At 35.5% G+C, this 16,718-nt stretch overlaps 1 protein-coding gene across 2 annotated transcripts in view; it reads left to right on the forward strand.

Annotated features, from left to right (window-relative positions):
- Nucleotides 1-15,704, forward strand: part of SACS (sacsin molecular chaperone) — a 55,897-nt gene extending 40,193 nt beyond the window's left edge. Inside the window, exon 9 of one of the 2 annotated variants that reach the window (XM_079778848.1) lies at nt 2,875-15,704. In XM_079778848.1, the coding sequence (XP_079634974.1) occupies nt 2,875-14,432 (11,558 nt within the window). In that variant the 3' untranslated portion in view covers nt 14,433-15,704. Of the gene's footprint in view, nt 1-12; nt 1,276-2,874 lie in introns of those variants that run through there. The other variant, XM_079778849.1, reaches the window with a different exon arrangement.
- Nucleotides 15,705-16,718: the final 1,014 nt, after the last annotated feature.

The raw sequence follows: 16,718 nt of genomic DNA on the forward strand, positions 1-16,718 counted from the left end.
ATCATTTTTAAGGTGTAATCAGAGGAAAACAAAATCTGATAGGAGTGGGCTGCATGCATAATTCTCACCTACCCATGGGCTCTGGTTACTGAGTGAGCTCCCAGTTGTTGCTGTACTCCTATTCAAGACAAACAGAAGGAAGGCATCCGTAGTGTGCTGATTTACTAAGATTTGACCCCTAGTGCTATTTTTTAACCACCTCCATGTGCTTCATCCACATTCGAGGGGAAGTTTCCGCTGGACCCGCAGTGCGTGCCATGCTGCCCCTACTCTTGTGCAGTGCCAGGTGCTTAGTAGGCAGGAGGCTTTCCTTTCCTTCCTTGGTTTGGTCTTTTTCTTTTCCTTTTTTCCTTTTTGTTTTTTTGAAGATTTGACTTCAAACAGCTAGATTTGACCTACTGTTTACCATTTAATCGAACCTTCACTTTATCTTCTATGTGTTTAAAAGAGATTTGGATATCTCTCTACACAGTGGAGCATTGTTAGAACTCATCAGCTATCAAAGCTGCCATTGCCACTTTCTCTACAAAATAAGTATAAAAACTGTTGCTGTACTTACAGCCTTGGGTCATCAGAGTAGTCAGCTGGCTGCAACTCTGAAAGAGTCTGGTCAGGTGTAGTAAACTCCTAGCTCATAAACGTAATAAGGACTGAGATTTTCTGGTTAAGTAAATTTTGGGGTCTATAGTATTCTGTTTCCATCCATGTTGAAAAATCATTTTCAAAGTTAGTACTGAGCATAAACACATAAATAAATGTATACAACAAAAAACAGTGCAGTCTTTGATTCAGTACATTGATGTTATTACTTTAAATTGAAGAGTAGTTTAAACAGAAATTATTCTTAGAAGAGTTCTTTCTAAATTAAATAATCATATATAATAATAGCTTAGATAAAAGCTTTCTGTCTCTAGGAACACTTTCAATTCTGTATAGTTAACTACTTTTGACAGTGCTGATAAATTTAAAGGCAAAGTCACAGACACATAAGTCATTTATTACAAAGCTAAAAATTATTTTGCTGATACTGTTAGAGGTGCTTTGTAATTTCAGTGACTTTCTAAACCAGGACATGAAGACTTTTTTCTGGTTAACATTTACAATTTAGAGTTAAAAAACTTTATAAAGGCTTAAATACAAAATAAATAGAAATTAGAACTTGAGATTGAATTGACTTAGGTACTTAGAATTGTGTCTTACTACATTTTCTCTCTCCTTTATTTTCTATTATGTGTTTTAGTTCAGCATGACTGGTGTGTTAATCGCATGTGTGGGGTGTGTTCTTTTATTGGCATTTTGTTTATATGTCAATATTATATAATGTTTCTGAAGGTAGGCATGTCTTTTATAAATTGTCAAATTTCATGCATGGATATTGGATAGAATTATTTTAAAAATGCATTTCTTGGCAATTATTAACCTAGAACATAGTGTGGTGAATATTTAATTTTTTTTTGTTTTCTGAGTGTTGTGAACTTTAATTTTTAACTCGTTTTTGTATCTTTGGTGTTATATCTTTGCATTTCTTATGATTTGGATATTCTATTTTGTTAATTCAGTAAGCATTTGTTTAAAACATTGTTGTTAAAAATTAATTATAAAAAATATATTTTAATGGGACTTATCAAGCAAGGAGGTTATATTAATCAGATTCCTGATAAAACTTTATTTCTCAAATATTACTACTTGATTTACCCTAAATCATACAATGTAGAAACTGAAAATATTCAGAATTTGGGAATTTATAGCTTCCAAAAGTTGTAAGACTGTGCCCTTGCTTAAACTTCCATGGCAGTAATTTTAAAATGTCTATTGTAACATGAAAGATAACTTTTTGGACAAAGGTGAATTTGTCTTCCTGATGTGTAAGCCTGTGAAATAAGGGTGTTAAAATATGATGATATACAGAAATTTCAAGGTGCTTAAGCTGTGCCCTCTTTTATATCTTTTTTCAAAATTAGTCTTTTAAGAGTCTAGAAATTATATGTACATAGGGAGAAAATGATGTTAGTTTTCCATAGGACTGAATTTAAGATATTTCTTATTTCCCTATGTAAGCAAATATATATCTATAGGTAAATAGTGTTACTTCAAAATTTTGTTCCTTCTGGTGTTATAAATACTCTGAAACACAAAATACACTTAGAAATGTTAATTTCTAGACCAGTGGTTAAAGTTATGAATATGCTCCTTACTTGGGCATGTATATATAGAACAGTCTTGAGACCTAGAACCTCATTCTCATTCTTTTTCCGGATGAGAGCATGCAAGTCCCAGAAAGCTTAAGTGACACGTGTGATTGAAGGAAACTAAGTTTCCTTGCTATCTCAGCCTCAGAGAGTGTTGGTCTTACTTCATTACAACATTTGTGTTCTTACTTCAGGCCCTTCTTGTTATCTGTGCAGTCATGTGGCTCCTGCAGACATGTAAAAAAATATCATGTTGTGGTTGCTTATAAATTACTTATCTACCCCTAAATAAAATGGTGCTTACTTAAACTTTATCCACTTTTCTTTGGAACTTTTATTTATGAAAAATAATCACAAAAAATTGTTTTCCATGTTGATTCCATTTGTAGAACATTATAGGATAATTTTTAAAACACATGTAAATACATTTTACATATTTATTTAAAATAAGCACTTTCCAGAGAAAATTGTTTCTCTCTTAGGTTATTATAAATATGGACTTATGGTTAGATTCTCTATTATTTAAAATTTATTATAAGCCCAGTTATGCCGAATTTTTGCATATTTACAGTGTACTTAAAACTCTCAAAATGACTGTCTGGCACTGTCTAATCTGCGGGAATAGAAAGCTAAATAAGTTATAGTAGAATTACATATTTATAACATGTCTGTATATGATTTACAGGAAGACCATGTACTCAGCTGCAGCTTCTAAATCCAGAACGATTTGCACGTCTAATCAAAGAAGTAATGAATACATTCTGGCCTGGCAGAGAGTTGATCGTTCAATGGTATCCATTTGATGAAGACAAAAATCATCCATCTGTTTCATGGCTTAAAATGGTTTGGAGGAATCTCTATATTCATTTTTCAGAGGATTTGACTTTATTTGATGAGATGCCACTCATCCCCAGAACTACACTAGAAGAAGGTCAGACATGTGTGGAACTCATTAGACTCAGGATTCCATCATTAGTCATTTTAGATGATGAATCTGAAGCACAACTTCCAGAATTTTTAGCTGACATTGTACAGAAACTTGGAGGGATTGTCCTTAAGAAATTAGATGCCTCCATAAAACATCCACTTGTTAAAAATTACATTCATTCACCATTACCAAGTGCTGTTTTGCAGATAATGGAGAAGATGCCATTGCAGAAATTATGTAATCAAATCGCTTCACTACTTCCGACACACAAAGATGCCCTGAGGAAGTTCCTAGCCACTTTAACTGATAGCAGCGAAAAGGAAAAAAGAATAATTCAGGAATTGGCAATATTCAAACGAATTAACAATTCATCTGATCAGGGAATTTCCTCTTATACAAAACTGAAAGGTTGTAAAGTCTTGCACCATACTGCCAAACTTCCTCCAGATCTGCGACTCTCTATTCCAGTAATAGACAGTAATGATGAAGCTACTATTCGCTTGGCAAACATGTTGAAAATAGAGAAGTTAAAGACCCCTAGCTGCTTAAAGCTTGTTTTAAAAGATATTGAAAATGGATTTTATTCACATGTAGAGATAACACACCTTATGTTATGGATCCTTGAGAATCTATCCTCTCTTAAAAATGAGAATCCAAATGTACTTGATTGGTTAATGCCATTAAAATTCATTCAGATTTCACAGGAAAGAATGGTATCAGCCAGTGAACTCTTTGATCCTGATATAGAAGCACTAAAGGATCTTTTTTATAGTGAAGAAGAAACTTGCTTCCCACCTTCAGTTTTCACCTCACCAGATATTCTTCACTCTTTAAGACAGATTGGTTTAAAAAACGAAGCCAGTCTCAAAGAGAAAGATGTTGTACAAGTGGCAAAAAAAATTGAAGCCTTACAGGTCAGTGCTTGTCCAAATCAGGAAGTTCTCACAAAGAAAGCCAAAACACTCTTACTGGTTTTAAATAGGAATCATACACTGTTGCAGTCATCTGAAGGAATGATGACACTGAAGAAAATAAAATGGGTTCCAGCTTGCAAGAAAAGGCCTCCAAATTATCCAGGTTCTTTAGTATGGAAAGGGGATCTCTGTAGTCTTTGTGCCCCACCAGATATGTGTGATGCAGCCCATGCAATTCTAGTTGGCTCAGCACTTCCTCTTGTTGAAAGTATCCATGTAAACTTGGAAAAAGCTCTAGGTATCTTCACAAAACCTAGCATTAGTGCTGTCTTGAAACACTTTAAAATTGTTGTTGAGTGGTATACTTCGAAAACTTTTAGTGATGAAGACTACTACCAATTCCAACATATTTTGCTTGAAATTTATGGATTCATGCATGATCATTTAAATGAAGGGAAAGATGCTTTTAGAGCCTTAAAATTTCCCTGGGTTTGGACTGGCAAAAAATTTTGTCCCCTCGCCCAGGCTGTGATAAAACCATTCCATGATCTTGACCTTCAGCCTTATTTGCATAATGTGCCCAAAACCATGGCAAAATTCCACCAACTGTTTAAGGTCTGTGGTTCAATAGAGGAGCTAACATCAGATCATATAAACATGGTTATCCAGAAGGTATATCTCAAAAGTGATCAAGATCTCAGTGAACAAGAAAGCAAACAAAATCTTCATCTTATGTTGAATATTATCAGATGGCTATATAGCAATCAGATTCCAGTAAGCCCCAACACACCAGTTCCTATACATCATAACAGAAACCCTTCTAAACTAATCATGAAGTCAATTCATGAATGCTGTTATTGTGACATCAAAGTTGATGACCTTAATGACTTATTGGAAGATTCTGTGGAACCAATCATTTTGGTACATGAGGACATACCCATGAAAACTGCAGAATGGCTGAAAGTTCCATGCCTTAGTACAAGATTGATCAATCCTGAAAACATGGGATTTGAACAGTCTGGACAAAGAGAACCACTTACTGTAAGAATTAAAAATATTTTGGAAGAATATCCTTCAGTGTCAGATATTTTTAAAGAACTACTTCAAAATGCAGATGATGCAAATGCAACAGAATGCAGTTTCATGATTGATATGAGAAGAAATATGGATATTAGAGAGAATCTCCTGGACCCAGGGATGGCAGCATGTCATGGACCTGCTTTGTGGTCATTCAATAATTCTGAATTCTCAGATTCAGATTTTGTTAACATAACTAGGTTAGGGGAATCTTTAAAAAGAGGAGAAGTAGACAAAGTTGGTAAATTTGGTCTTGGATTTAATTCTGTGTACCATATTACTGACATTCCTATCATTATGAGTCGAGAATTCATGATAATGTTTGATCCAAACATAAACCATATCAGTAAACACATTAAAGACAGATCTAATCCTGGGATCAAAATTAATTGGAGTAAACAACAGAAAAGACTTAGGAAGTTTCCTAATCAGTTCAAACCATTTATAGACGTTTTTGGCTGTCAGTTACCCTTGACTGTAGAAACACCTTACAGCTACAGTGGAACTCTTTTCCGACTGTCCTTTAGAACTCAGCAGGAAGCGAAAGTGAGTGAAGTTAGTAATACCTGTTATAATACAGCAGATATTTACTCTCTCGTGGATGAATTTAGTTTGTGTGGACACAGGCTTATCATTTTCACTCAGAGTGTAAACTCAATGTATTTGAAGTACTTGAAAATTGAGGAAAGCAATCCCAGCTTAGCACAAGATACAATAATAATTAAAAAAAAAATCTGCTCTTCCAAAGCACTGAATGCACCTATCTTAAGTGTTTTAAAAGAAGCTGCTGAGCTTATGAAAACTTGCAGCAGCAGTAATAAAAAGCCTCCTACTGATGCACCAAAGTCATCCTGCATTCTTCAGATCACAGTTGAAGAATTTCACCATGTGTTCAGAAGGATTGCTGATTTACATTCACCTCTTTTTAGAGGTCCAGATGATGACCCAGCTGCTCTCTTTGAAATGGCTAAATCTGGCCAATCAAAAAAGCCATCAGATGAGTTGTCACAAAAAACAGTGGAGTGCACCACGTGGCTTATATGTACCTGCATGGATACAGGAGAGGCTCTGAAGTTTTCCCTGAATGAAAGTGGAAGAAGACTAGGACTGGTTCCTTGTGGTGCAGTAGGAGTTCTGCTGTCCGAAGTCCAGGACCAGAAGTGGACTGTGAAACCACACATGGGAGAGGTGTTTTGCTATTTGCCTTTACGAATAAAAACAGGATTGCCAGTTCACATCAATGGGTGTTTTGCTGTAACTTCCAACAGAAAAGAAATCTGGAAGACAGATACAAAAGGACGATGGAATACCACCTTCATGAGACACGTTATTGTGAAAGCTTACTTAGAGGCACTCAGTGTCCTACGTGACCTGGCCACCAGTGGGGAGTTAATGGATTATACGTACTATGCAGTGTGGCCTGATCCTGATTTAGTTCATGATGATTTTTCTGTAATTTGTCAAGGATTTTATGAAGATATAGCTCATGGAAAAGGGAAAGAATTGACCAGAGTCTTCTCTGATGGATCTACATGGGTTTCCATGAAGAATGTGAGATTTCTAGATGACTCTATACTTAAAAGAGGAGATGTTGGTCCAGCAGCCTTCAAGATATTTTTAAAATACCTCAAGAAGACTGGGTCAAAAAACCTTTGTGCTGTTGAACTTCCTTCTTCAGTAAAATTAGGATTTGAAGAAGCTGGCTGCAAACAGATACTGCTTGAGAATACATTTTCAGAGAAACAGTTTTTTTCAGAAGTATTTTTTCCCAATATTCAAGAAATTGAAGCAGAACTCAGAGATCCTTTAATGAATTTTGTTTTAAATGAAAAAATTGAGGAATTCTCAGGAATTCTTCGTGTTACTCCATGTATTCCTTGCTCTTTAGAGGGACATCCTTTGGTTTTACCATCAAGATTAATTCATCCTGAAGGAAGAGTTGCAAAGTTATTTGATACTAAAGATGGACGATTTCCTTATGGCTCTACTCAGGATTATCTTAATCCTATTATTTTGATTAAGCTAGTTCAGTTAGGTATGGCAAAAGATGATATTTTATGGGATGACATGCTAGAACGTACAGAGTCAGTAACTGAAATCAATAAAAGTGATCATGCTGCTGCTTGTCTAAGAAGTAGTATCCTATTAAGTCTTATTGATGAAAAGCTGAAAATAAGGGATCCTAGAGCAAAGGATTTTGCTGCAAAGTATCAAACAATCCCCTTCCTTCCATTTCTAACAAAACCAGCAGGTTTTTCTTTGGACTGGAAAGGTAACAGTTTTAAGCCTGAAACCATGTTTGCAGCAACTGACCTTTACACAGCTGAGCATCAAGATATAGTTTGTCTTTTGCAGCCAATTCTAAATGAAAACTCACATTCCTTCAGAGGTTGTGGTTCAGTGCCATTGGCTGTTAAGGAGTTTTTGGGGTTACTAAGGAAGCCAACAGTTGATCTGGTTGTAAACCAATTGAAAGTAGTTGCAAAATCAGTTAATGATGGAGTTACATTATACCAAGAGAATATCACCAATGCTTGCTACAAATATCTTCATGAAGCAATGATGCAAAATGAAATCACTAAGTTATCAATTGTCGAAAAGTTAAAAACCTTTAGTTTCATTCTAGTTGAGAATGCATATGTTGACTCAGAAAAAGTTTCTTTTCATTTGAATTTTGAAGCAGCACCATACCTTTATCAGTTGCCTAATAAATATAAAAATAATTTCCGTGAACTTTTTGAAAGTGTGGGTGTAAGGCAGTCATTTACTGTTGAAGATTTTGCCCTTGTTTTGGAATCCATTGATCAAAAAAGGGGAACAAAGCAAATAACAGAAGAGACTTTTCAGCTTTGCCGGCGAATAATTAGTGAAGGAATATGGAGTGTCATTAGAGAAAAGAAACAAGAATTTTGTGAGAAAAATTATGGCAAAATATTATTGCCAGATACTAATCTTAAACTTCTTCCTGCTAAATCTTTATGCTACAATGATTGTCCCTGGATAAAAGTAAAGGATACCACCGTAAAATATTGCCATGCTGATATACCCAGGGAAGTAGCTGTAAAACTAGGAGCAGTACCAAAACGGCATAAAGCCTTAGAAAGATATGCATCCAACATCTGCTTTACAACACTTGGCTCGGAATTTGGACAGAAAGAAAAACTCACCAGCAGAATTAAGAGTATCCTTAATGCCTATCCTTCAGAAAAGGAGATGTTGAAAGAACTTCTTCAAAATGCTGATGATGCAAAGGCCACAGAAATCTGTTTTGTGTTTGATCCTAGACAACATCCAGTAGATAGAATATTTGATGATAAGTGGGCCCCATTGCAGGGGCCAGCACTTTGTGTGTATAACAACCAACCTTTTACAGACGATGATGTCAGAGGAATTCAGAATCTTGGAAAAGGCACCAAAGAAGGAAATCCTTATAAAACTGGACAGTATGGAATAGGATTCAATTCTGTGTATCATATTACAGACTGTCCTTCTTTTATTTCTGGCAATGATATCCTGTGTATTTTTGATCCTCATGCCAGATACGCACCAGGAGCCACATCCATTAGTCCTGGACGTATGTTTAGAGATTTGGATGCAGATTTTAGGACACAGTTCTCAGATGTTCTGGATCTTTATTTGGGAACCCACTTTAAACTGGATAATTGCACAATGTTTAGATTTCCTCTCCGTAATGCAGAAATGGCAAAAATTTCAGAAATTTCTTCAGTTCCATCATCAGACAGAATGGTCCAGAATCTTTTGGACAAATTGCGGTCAGATGGGGCAGAACTTTTAATGTTTCTTAATCACATGGAAAAAATTTCTATTTGTGAAATAGATAAAACTACTGGAGCTCTAAATGTGTTGTATTCCGTAAAGGGCAAAATCACTGATGGAGACAGATTGAAAAGGAAACAATTTCATGCATCTGTAATTGACAGTGTTACTAAAAAGAGGCAGCTCAAAGACATACCAGTTCAACAAATCACCTATACAATGGATACTGAGGACTCTGAAGGAAATCTTACCACATGGCTAATTTGTAATAGATCAGGTTTTTCAAGTATGGAAAAAGTATCTAAGAGCGTTATATCAGCTCACAAGAACCAAGATATTACTCTCTTCCCTCGTGGTGGAGTAGCTGCCTGCATTACTCACAACTATAAAAAACCCCACAGGGCCTTCTGTTTTTTGCCTCTCTCTTTAGAGACAGGATTACCATTTCATATGAATGGCCACTTTGCTCTAGATTCAGCCAGAAGAAATCTGTGGCGTGATGATAATGGAGTTGGTGTTCGAAGTGACTGGAATAACAGCTTAATGACAGCATTAATAGCTCCAGCATATGTGGAATTACTAATCCAGTTAAAAAAGCGCTATTTCCCTGGTTCTGATCCAACATTATCAGTTTTACAGAACACGCCTATTCATGTTGTAAAGGACACTTTAAAGAAGTTTTTATCATTTTTCCCAGTTAACAGGCTTGATCTACAACCAGATTTATATTGTCTAGTGAAAGCACTTTATAGTTGCATTCATGAAGATATGAAACGTCTTTTACCTGTTGTACGGGCTCCAAATATTGATGGCTCTGATTTGCATTCTGCGGTTATCATTACTTGGATTAATATGTCTACTTCAAATAAAACTAGACCATTTTTTGACAATTTACTGCAGGATGAATTACAGCACCTTAAAAATGCAGATTATAATATCACAACACGGAAAACGGTAGCAGAGAATGTCTATAGACTGAAGCACCTACTTTTAGAAATTGGTTTCAACTTGGTTTACAACTGTGATGAAACAGCTAATCTGTTCCACTGTCTTGTAGATGCAGATATTCCTGTTAGTTATGTAACTCCTGCTGATGTTAGGTCTTTCTTAATGACATTTTCCTCTCCTGATACTAATTGCCATATTGGGAAGCTGCCTTGTCGACTCCAGCAGACTAACCTAAAACTTTTTCATAGTTTAAAACTTTTAGTTGATTATTGTTTTAAGGATGCAGAAGAAAATGAGATGGAAGTGGAGGGACTTCCCCTTCTCATTACACTGGACAGTGTTTTGCAAACTTTTGATGCAAAACGACCCAAGTTTCTAACAACATACCATGAATTGATTCCATCACGCAAAGATTTGTTCATGAATACATTATATTTGAAATACGGTAATATTTTATTGAACTGTAAAGTTGCAAAAGTGTTTGACATTTCCAGCTTTGCTGATTTGTTGTCCTCTGTATTGCCTCGTGAATATAAGACCAAAACTTGTACGAAGTGGAAAGATAATTTTGCAAGCGAGTCCTGGCTTAAGAATGCATGGCATTTTATCAGTGAATCTGTAAATGTGAAAGAAGAACAAGAAGAAACAAAACCAACATTTGACATTGTTGTTGATATCCTAAAAGACTGGGCATTGCTTCCAGGAACAAAGTTTACTGTTTCAGCCAATCAGCTTGTAGTTCCTGAAGGGGATGTTCTGCTTCCTCTAAGCCTCATGCACATTGCAGTTTTTCCAAATGCCCAAAGTGATAAAGTCTTTCATGCTCTCATGAAAGCTGGCTGTATTCAGCTTGCCTTGAACAAAATATGTTCAAAAGATAGTGCATTTGTTCCTCTGTTGTCATGTCACACAGCAAACATAGAGAGCCCCACAAGCATTTTGAGGGCTGTACATTATATGGTTCAAACTTCAACATTTAGAGCCGAAAAATTAGTAGAAAATGACTTTGAAGCACTTTTGATGTATTTCAACTGCAATTTGAGTCACTTGATGTCCCAAGATGACATAAAAATTTTAAAGTCACTTCCATGCTACAAATCCATCAGTGGTCGCTACATGAGCATTGCAAAATTTGGAACATGCTATGTACTTACAAAAAGTATTCCTTCAGCTGAAGTGGAAAAGTGGACACAATCATCACCATCTGCATTTCTTGAAGAAAAAATATACTTAAAAGAACTATATGAGGTGCTTGGTTGTGTACCTGTGGATGATCTAGAGGTCTATTTGAAACACCTCTTACCAAGAATTGAAAATCTCTCATATGATGCAAAATTAGAACATTTGATCTATCTTAAGAATAGATTATCAAATATTGAGGAATTGTCAGAGATCAAAGAACAGCTTTTCGAAAAACTGGAAAGTTTATTGATAATCTATGATGCTAACAGTCGACTAAAGCAAGCAAAGCATTTCTATGATAGAACTGTGAGGGTTTTTGAAGTTATGCTTCCCGAAAATTTGTTCATTCCTAAGGACTTCTTTAAAAAATTGGAACAACTTATAAAACCCAAAAATCAAGTTGCATTTATGACCTCCTGGGTGGAATTCTTAAGAAACATTGGACTAAAATACATGCTTTCTCAGCAGCAGTTGTTACAGTTTGCTAAGGAAATCTCTGTGAGAGCTAATACAGAAAACTGGTCTAAAGAAACTTTGCAAAATACAGTTGATATACTTCTTCATCATATATTCCAAGAACGAATGGACTTGTTATCTGGAAATTTTTTGAAAGAACTATCTTTAATACCATTCTTATGTCCCGAGCGGGCCCCTGCTGAATTCATTAGATTTCATCCTCAATATCAAGAGGTAAATGGAACACTTCCTCTTATAAAGTTCAGTGGAGCACAAGTGAATCCAAAATTCAAGCAATGTGATGTACTTCAGTTGTTATGGACATCCTGCCCTATTCTTCCAGAGAAAGCCACGCCTTTGAGTATCAAAGAACAAGAAGGTAGTGACCTTGGTCCTCAAGAACAGCTTGAACAAGTCTTGAGTATGCTTAATGTTAACCTGGACCCCCCTCTTGATAAGGTCATTAATAACTGCAGAAACATATGCAACATTACAACTTTGGATGAAGAAATGGTTAAAACGAGAGCAAAGGTCTTAAGGAGCATATATGAATTTCTCAGTACAGAAAAAAGGGAGTTTCGTTTTCAGCTGCGGGGGGTTGCTTTTGTGATGGTAGAAGATGGTTGGAAACTTCTGAAGCCTGAAGAGGTGGTGATAAATCTAGAATATGAATCTGATTTTAAACCTTATTTGTACAAACTACCTTTAGAACTTGGTACCTTTCATCAGTTGTTCAAACATTTAGGTACGGAAGATATTATTTCAACTAAGCAATATGTTGAAGTGTTGAGCCGCATATTCAAAAGTTCTGAAGGAAAACAATTAGATCCTAATGAAATGCGTACAGTTAAAAGAGTAGTTTCTGGCTTGTTCAAGAGTTTACAAAATGATTCAGTAAAGGTGAGGAGTGATCTTGAGAATGTACGCGACCTTGCACTTTACCTTCCAAGCCAGGATGGTAGATTGGTCAAGTCCAGCATCTTAGTGTTTGATGATGCACCACATTACAAAAGTAGAATCCAGGGGAATATTGGTGTGCAAATGTTGGTTGATCTTAGCCAGTGCTACTTAGGGAAAGACCACGGATTTCATACTAAGTTGATAATGCTTTTTCCTCAAAAGCTCAGACCTCGTTTATTGAGCAGTATCCTTGAAGAGCAGTTAGATGAGGAGACCCCCAAAGTTTGTCAGTTTGGAGCCTTGTGTTCTCTTCAGGGAAGACTGCAGTTACTCTTGTCTTCGGAACAGTTCATTACAGGACTGATTAGAATTATGAAGCATGAAAATGATAATGCTTTCCTGGCCAACGAAGAAAAAGCCATAAGACTTTGCAAAGCTCTAAGAGAAGGATTGAAGGTGTCCTGTTTTGAAAAGCTTCAAACAACATTAAGAGTTAAAGGTTTTAATCCTATTCCCCACAGTAAAAGTGAAACTTTTGCTTTTTTGAAGAGATTTGGTAATGCTGTCATCCTGCTCTACATACAACATTCAGACAGTAAAGACATTAATTTCCTATTAGCATTAGCAATGACGCTTAAATCAGCCACTGACAATTTGATTTCTGACACTTCATATTTAATTGCTATGTTAGGATGCAATGATATTTACAGAATCAGTGAGAAACTTGACAGTTTAGGAGTAAAATATGATTCTTCAGAACCATCAAAACTTGAGCTTCCAATGCCGGGCACTCCAATACCTGCTGAAATTCATTATACTTTGCTTATGGATCCAATGAATGTTTTCTACCCAGGAGAGTATGTTGGGTACCTTGTTGATGCTGAAGGTGGTGATATCTATGGATCATACCAGCCAACATACACATATGCAATTATTGTGCAAGAAGTTGAAAGAGAAGATGCTGACAATTCTAGTTTTCTAGGAAAGATCTATCAGATTGATATTGGTTATAGTGAATATAAAATAGTTAGCTCTCTTGATCTGTATAAGTTTTCAAGGCCTGAGGAAAGCTCTCAAAGCAGAGACAGTGCCCCTTCTACACCAACCAGCCCTACAGAGTTCCTAGCACCTGGTGTGCGAAACATTCCTCCTCTTTTCTCTGGTAAAGAAAGCCATAAGACCTCATCTTCAAAACACCATTCCCCCAAAAAGCTTAAGGTGAATTCTTTACCAGAGATTTTAAAAGAAGTGACAACAGTGGTGGAGCAAGCTTGGAAGCTTCCAGAATCTGAAAGAAAAAAGATTATTAGACGGTTATATTTGAAATGGCATCCTGACAAAAATCCAGAGAATCATGACATTGCTAATGAAGTTTTTAAACATTTGCAGAATGAAATTAACAGATTAGAGAAACAGGCTTTTGTAGATCAAAATGCAGACAGAGCCTCAAGGCGGACATTTTCAACCTCAGCAGCCCGATTTCAGTCAGACAAGTACTCATTTCAAAGATTTTATACTTCATGGAATCAAGAAGCAACAAGCCATAAATCTGAAAGGCAACAACAAAATAAAGAAAAATGCCCACCCTCAGCTGGACAGACTTACTCTCAACGGTTCTTTGTTCCTCCCACTTTCAAGTCAGTTGGTAATCCAGTTGAAGCACGTAGGTGGTTGAGACAAGCCAGAGCAAATTTTTCAGCTGCCAGGAATGACCTTCATAAAAATGCCAATGAATGGGTATGCTTTAAATGTTACCTTTCTACCAAATTAGCTTTGATTGCTGCTGACTATGCTGTGAGGGGAAAGTCTGATAAAGATGTAAAGCCAACTGCACTTGCACAAAAAATAGAGGAATATAGTCAGCAACTTGAAGGACTGACAAATGATGTCCACACATTGGAAGCTTACGGTGTAGACAGTTTAAAAACAAGATATCCTGACTTGCTTCCTTTCCCACAGATTCCAAATGACAGGTTCACTTCTGAGGTTGCTATGAGGGTAATGGAATGTACTGCCTGTATCATAATAAAACTTGAAAATTTTATACAACAAAAAGTGTGAAAGTATTTAAAAAAAGTAGAGCTACATCTTGAATGAATTGCTGTCCTTCCTGACTTCATTACCACTTATTTAGGAATTGTAGATTGTTTGAGAAGAATTTTGGAGTTCTTATGAATATCAATATCAATAGAAGATTTTGACAGAATCTAAAAGAAAATTATTTTTAAGATGATGGTGAACTGAAAAATTGCTAGATGTATTTGAATGGCTAGGATGGCACCGTATTGAACTGCACTTTATATCATCAAAGCTTAGCAGTTTGTTAGAAAAGAATATGTCTGTTTAGGATGAATTTTATGTTTTTAACATGATACTTTTGAAGGGGCTAATGAAACACTGGAATATCATTGCTTTAAACAAAAAAGGGGAATGAAGTCTTGGAATTTTATCCTTTATTTAAATGGATCCTCTTGGATGTGCTGTTTTCTTATCAGCTGGATCTGATTATGAATTTGTTGCAATTTTACATCCTAAATACTCAGTATATTTAAAAAACGGTACCATATTTTAATCCTGAATATTACTTGATTTAGAATAGGCAGATAGTACTTCTAGGGTGCACTGAGTGCACATTGCATCTGTATTCTAAAAGTTTTTTACACCTTATGTTTACAGGTTTCCTCTCTCATGAAGATAGCATATGGAAAACTCAAAATTGTGGCAGTTCTTATCACCAGATGTTATTATATTGCTTCCAAGAACTGCTTACCAAAATAACATTTATCAACTGATAGAACATTTGCTTTTAAGTTTGTACGTATTTTCCACAAATGTCATAATTTATATAGTGTGGTTGAGCAGGATGCAATCTTTTGTTGTCTAAAGGTGCTGCAGTTTAAAATCTTATGTCTTTCAACATGGCACTTGGTGGAGCCTTTTGGATTTTACTTTGGAAAACATTGAAAAAAATGTATTGTGATAATATCCAATAGTTTATAAAAGAGTAATTATCAGCTTGTATTTTCCCTATGAGTGATTCTAAACTGACAGCTAAATTATGTTTGAATGTCCTACCATAGGTATTTACTTAACATATTTCTTTTGAAGAATGTAAAAGAAAGGTAATAATTAGTTTAAATATGTGTGCTGGCTATAAATGATGCTAAATATAATATTTTGTGCAATTAAGGACTTATGGAACATTAAAACTTTTTTACTTTTATTGGTAATAAGGAATGCACCGCAATGATTCTATTGTTTCTGGATGTGAAGCCCTGTAATTATTTCTGCTGTTATATTAAGTGCCATAATTTTAATAAAGCAAATGTACATATGAAATCATTGTAACTGGTATTTTCTGAGAAAAAGTTCATTGAAAATCAAACTTAATATCTCCCTATATTAAGTTTTGATATGTGTATTATGTATATAAGTTTATAGGAAATAATACAATTAAGTTTCCCTATATTTTTATACTGGAATTTTAGTAGGTTTCTTTTGTATGATTGAATATAAAGTACTAGGTTTATTAGATTCTTATTGAGTAAAAAGTTTATTTTACTTTACATTTTAGGAAATAAGATTAGTTGATATATATGGTATATTCAGGTGGGGCAAAAGTAGGTTTACAGTTGTGAATATGTGAAAGTTTATTCTGTATTATTATTTATTAATTGTATTATTTTCCATAAAAACAACTATAAACCTACTTTTGCCCCACCTGTATATTTATGGATTTGAAAATAGATACTTTAAATATGGTTCTTCTGTAGGTAGTGGCTGAATTGATATTTTCCTTGTCTCAGGAGAGGGCTTCATGTTTGGGGCTTATTCACACTTGAGCCCTAACAGGTAGGAAATGTTCCTCTTTATATCTGAGATGCAAGTCTTCAAACTTAGGCAGAGCAGTGCTGCGAGTTCTGTCTTCTAGGACTACCCAAATTCTGGATCTTCAGCTTTCTGAGCATTTTTAAAGAAGTACTTGCTACTTTGGAATTCAGTTTCAGCACTTAGAATGTATTTTATTGCTTTAGGGTATTAAAACTTAACACAGGAAACCTTGTCTGGCCTTTATGATAGTTGATCCAGTTGGAGTTTTGGGGGATTCTTTTTTTAGACTTCCTTTTTTTAAAAAATATTTTTTATTGTTGATAGTATTACAGATATCTGCCATTCTACACCCGCCATTCACCCCCCTCCCAGCCCCTACCCACCCCTCAATGTCTTCACTAACCTATTGCCCGTGTCCATGTAGACTTTCTTTTTTAAAAAGTTACAGGTTCAGCCCTAGCCTGTGTGGCACAGTTGGTTGGGTGTCCTATGCACCAAAAGGTTGCCAGTTTGATT

This window comes from Cnephaeus nilssonii, assembly GCF_951640355.1.
Source record: "Cnephaeus nilssonii genome assembly, chromosome: 8".
Taxonomy (NCBI): domain Eukaryota; kingdom Metazoa; phylum Chordata; class Mammalia; order Chiroptera; family Vespertilionidae; genus Cnephaeus; species Cnephaeus nilssonii.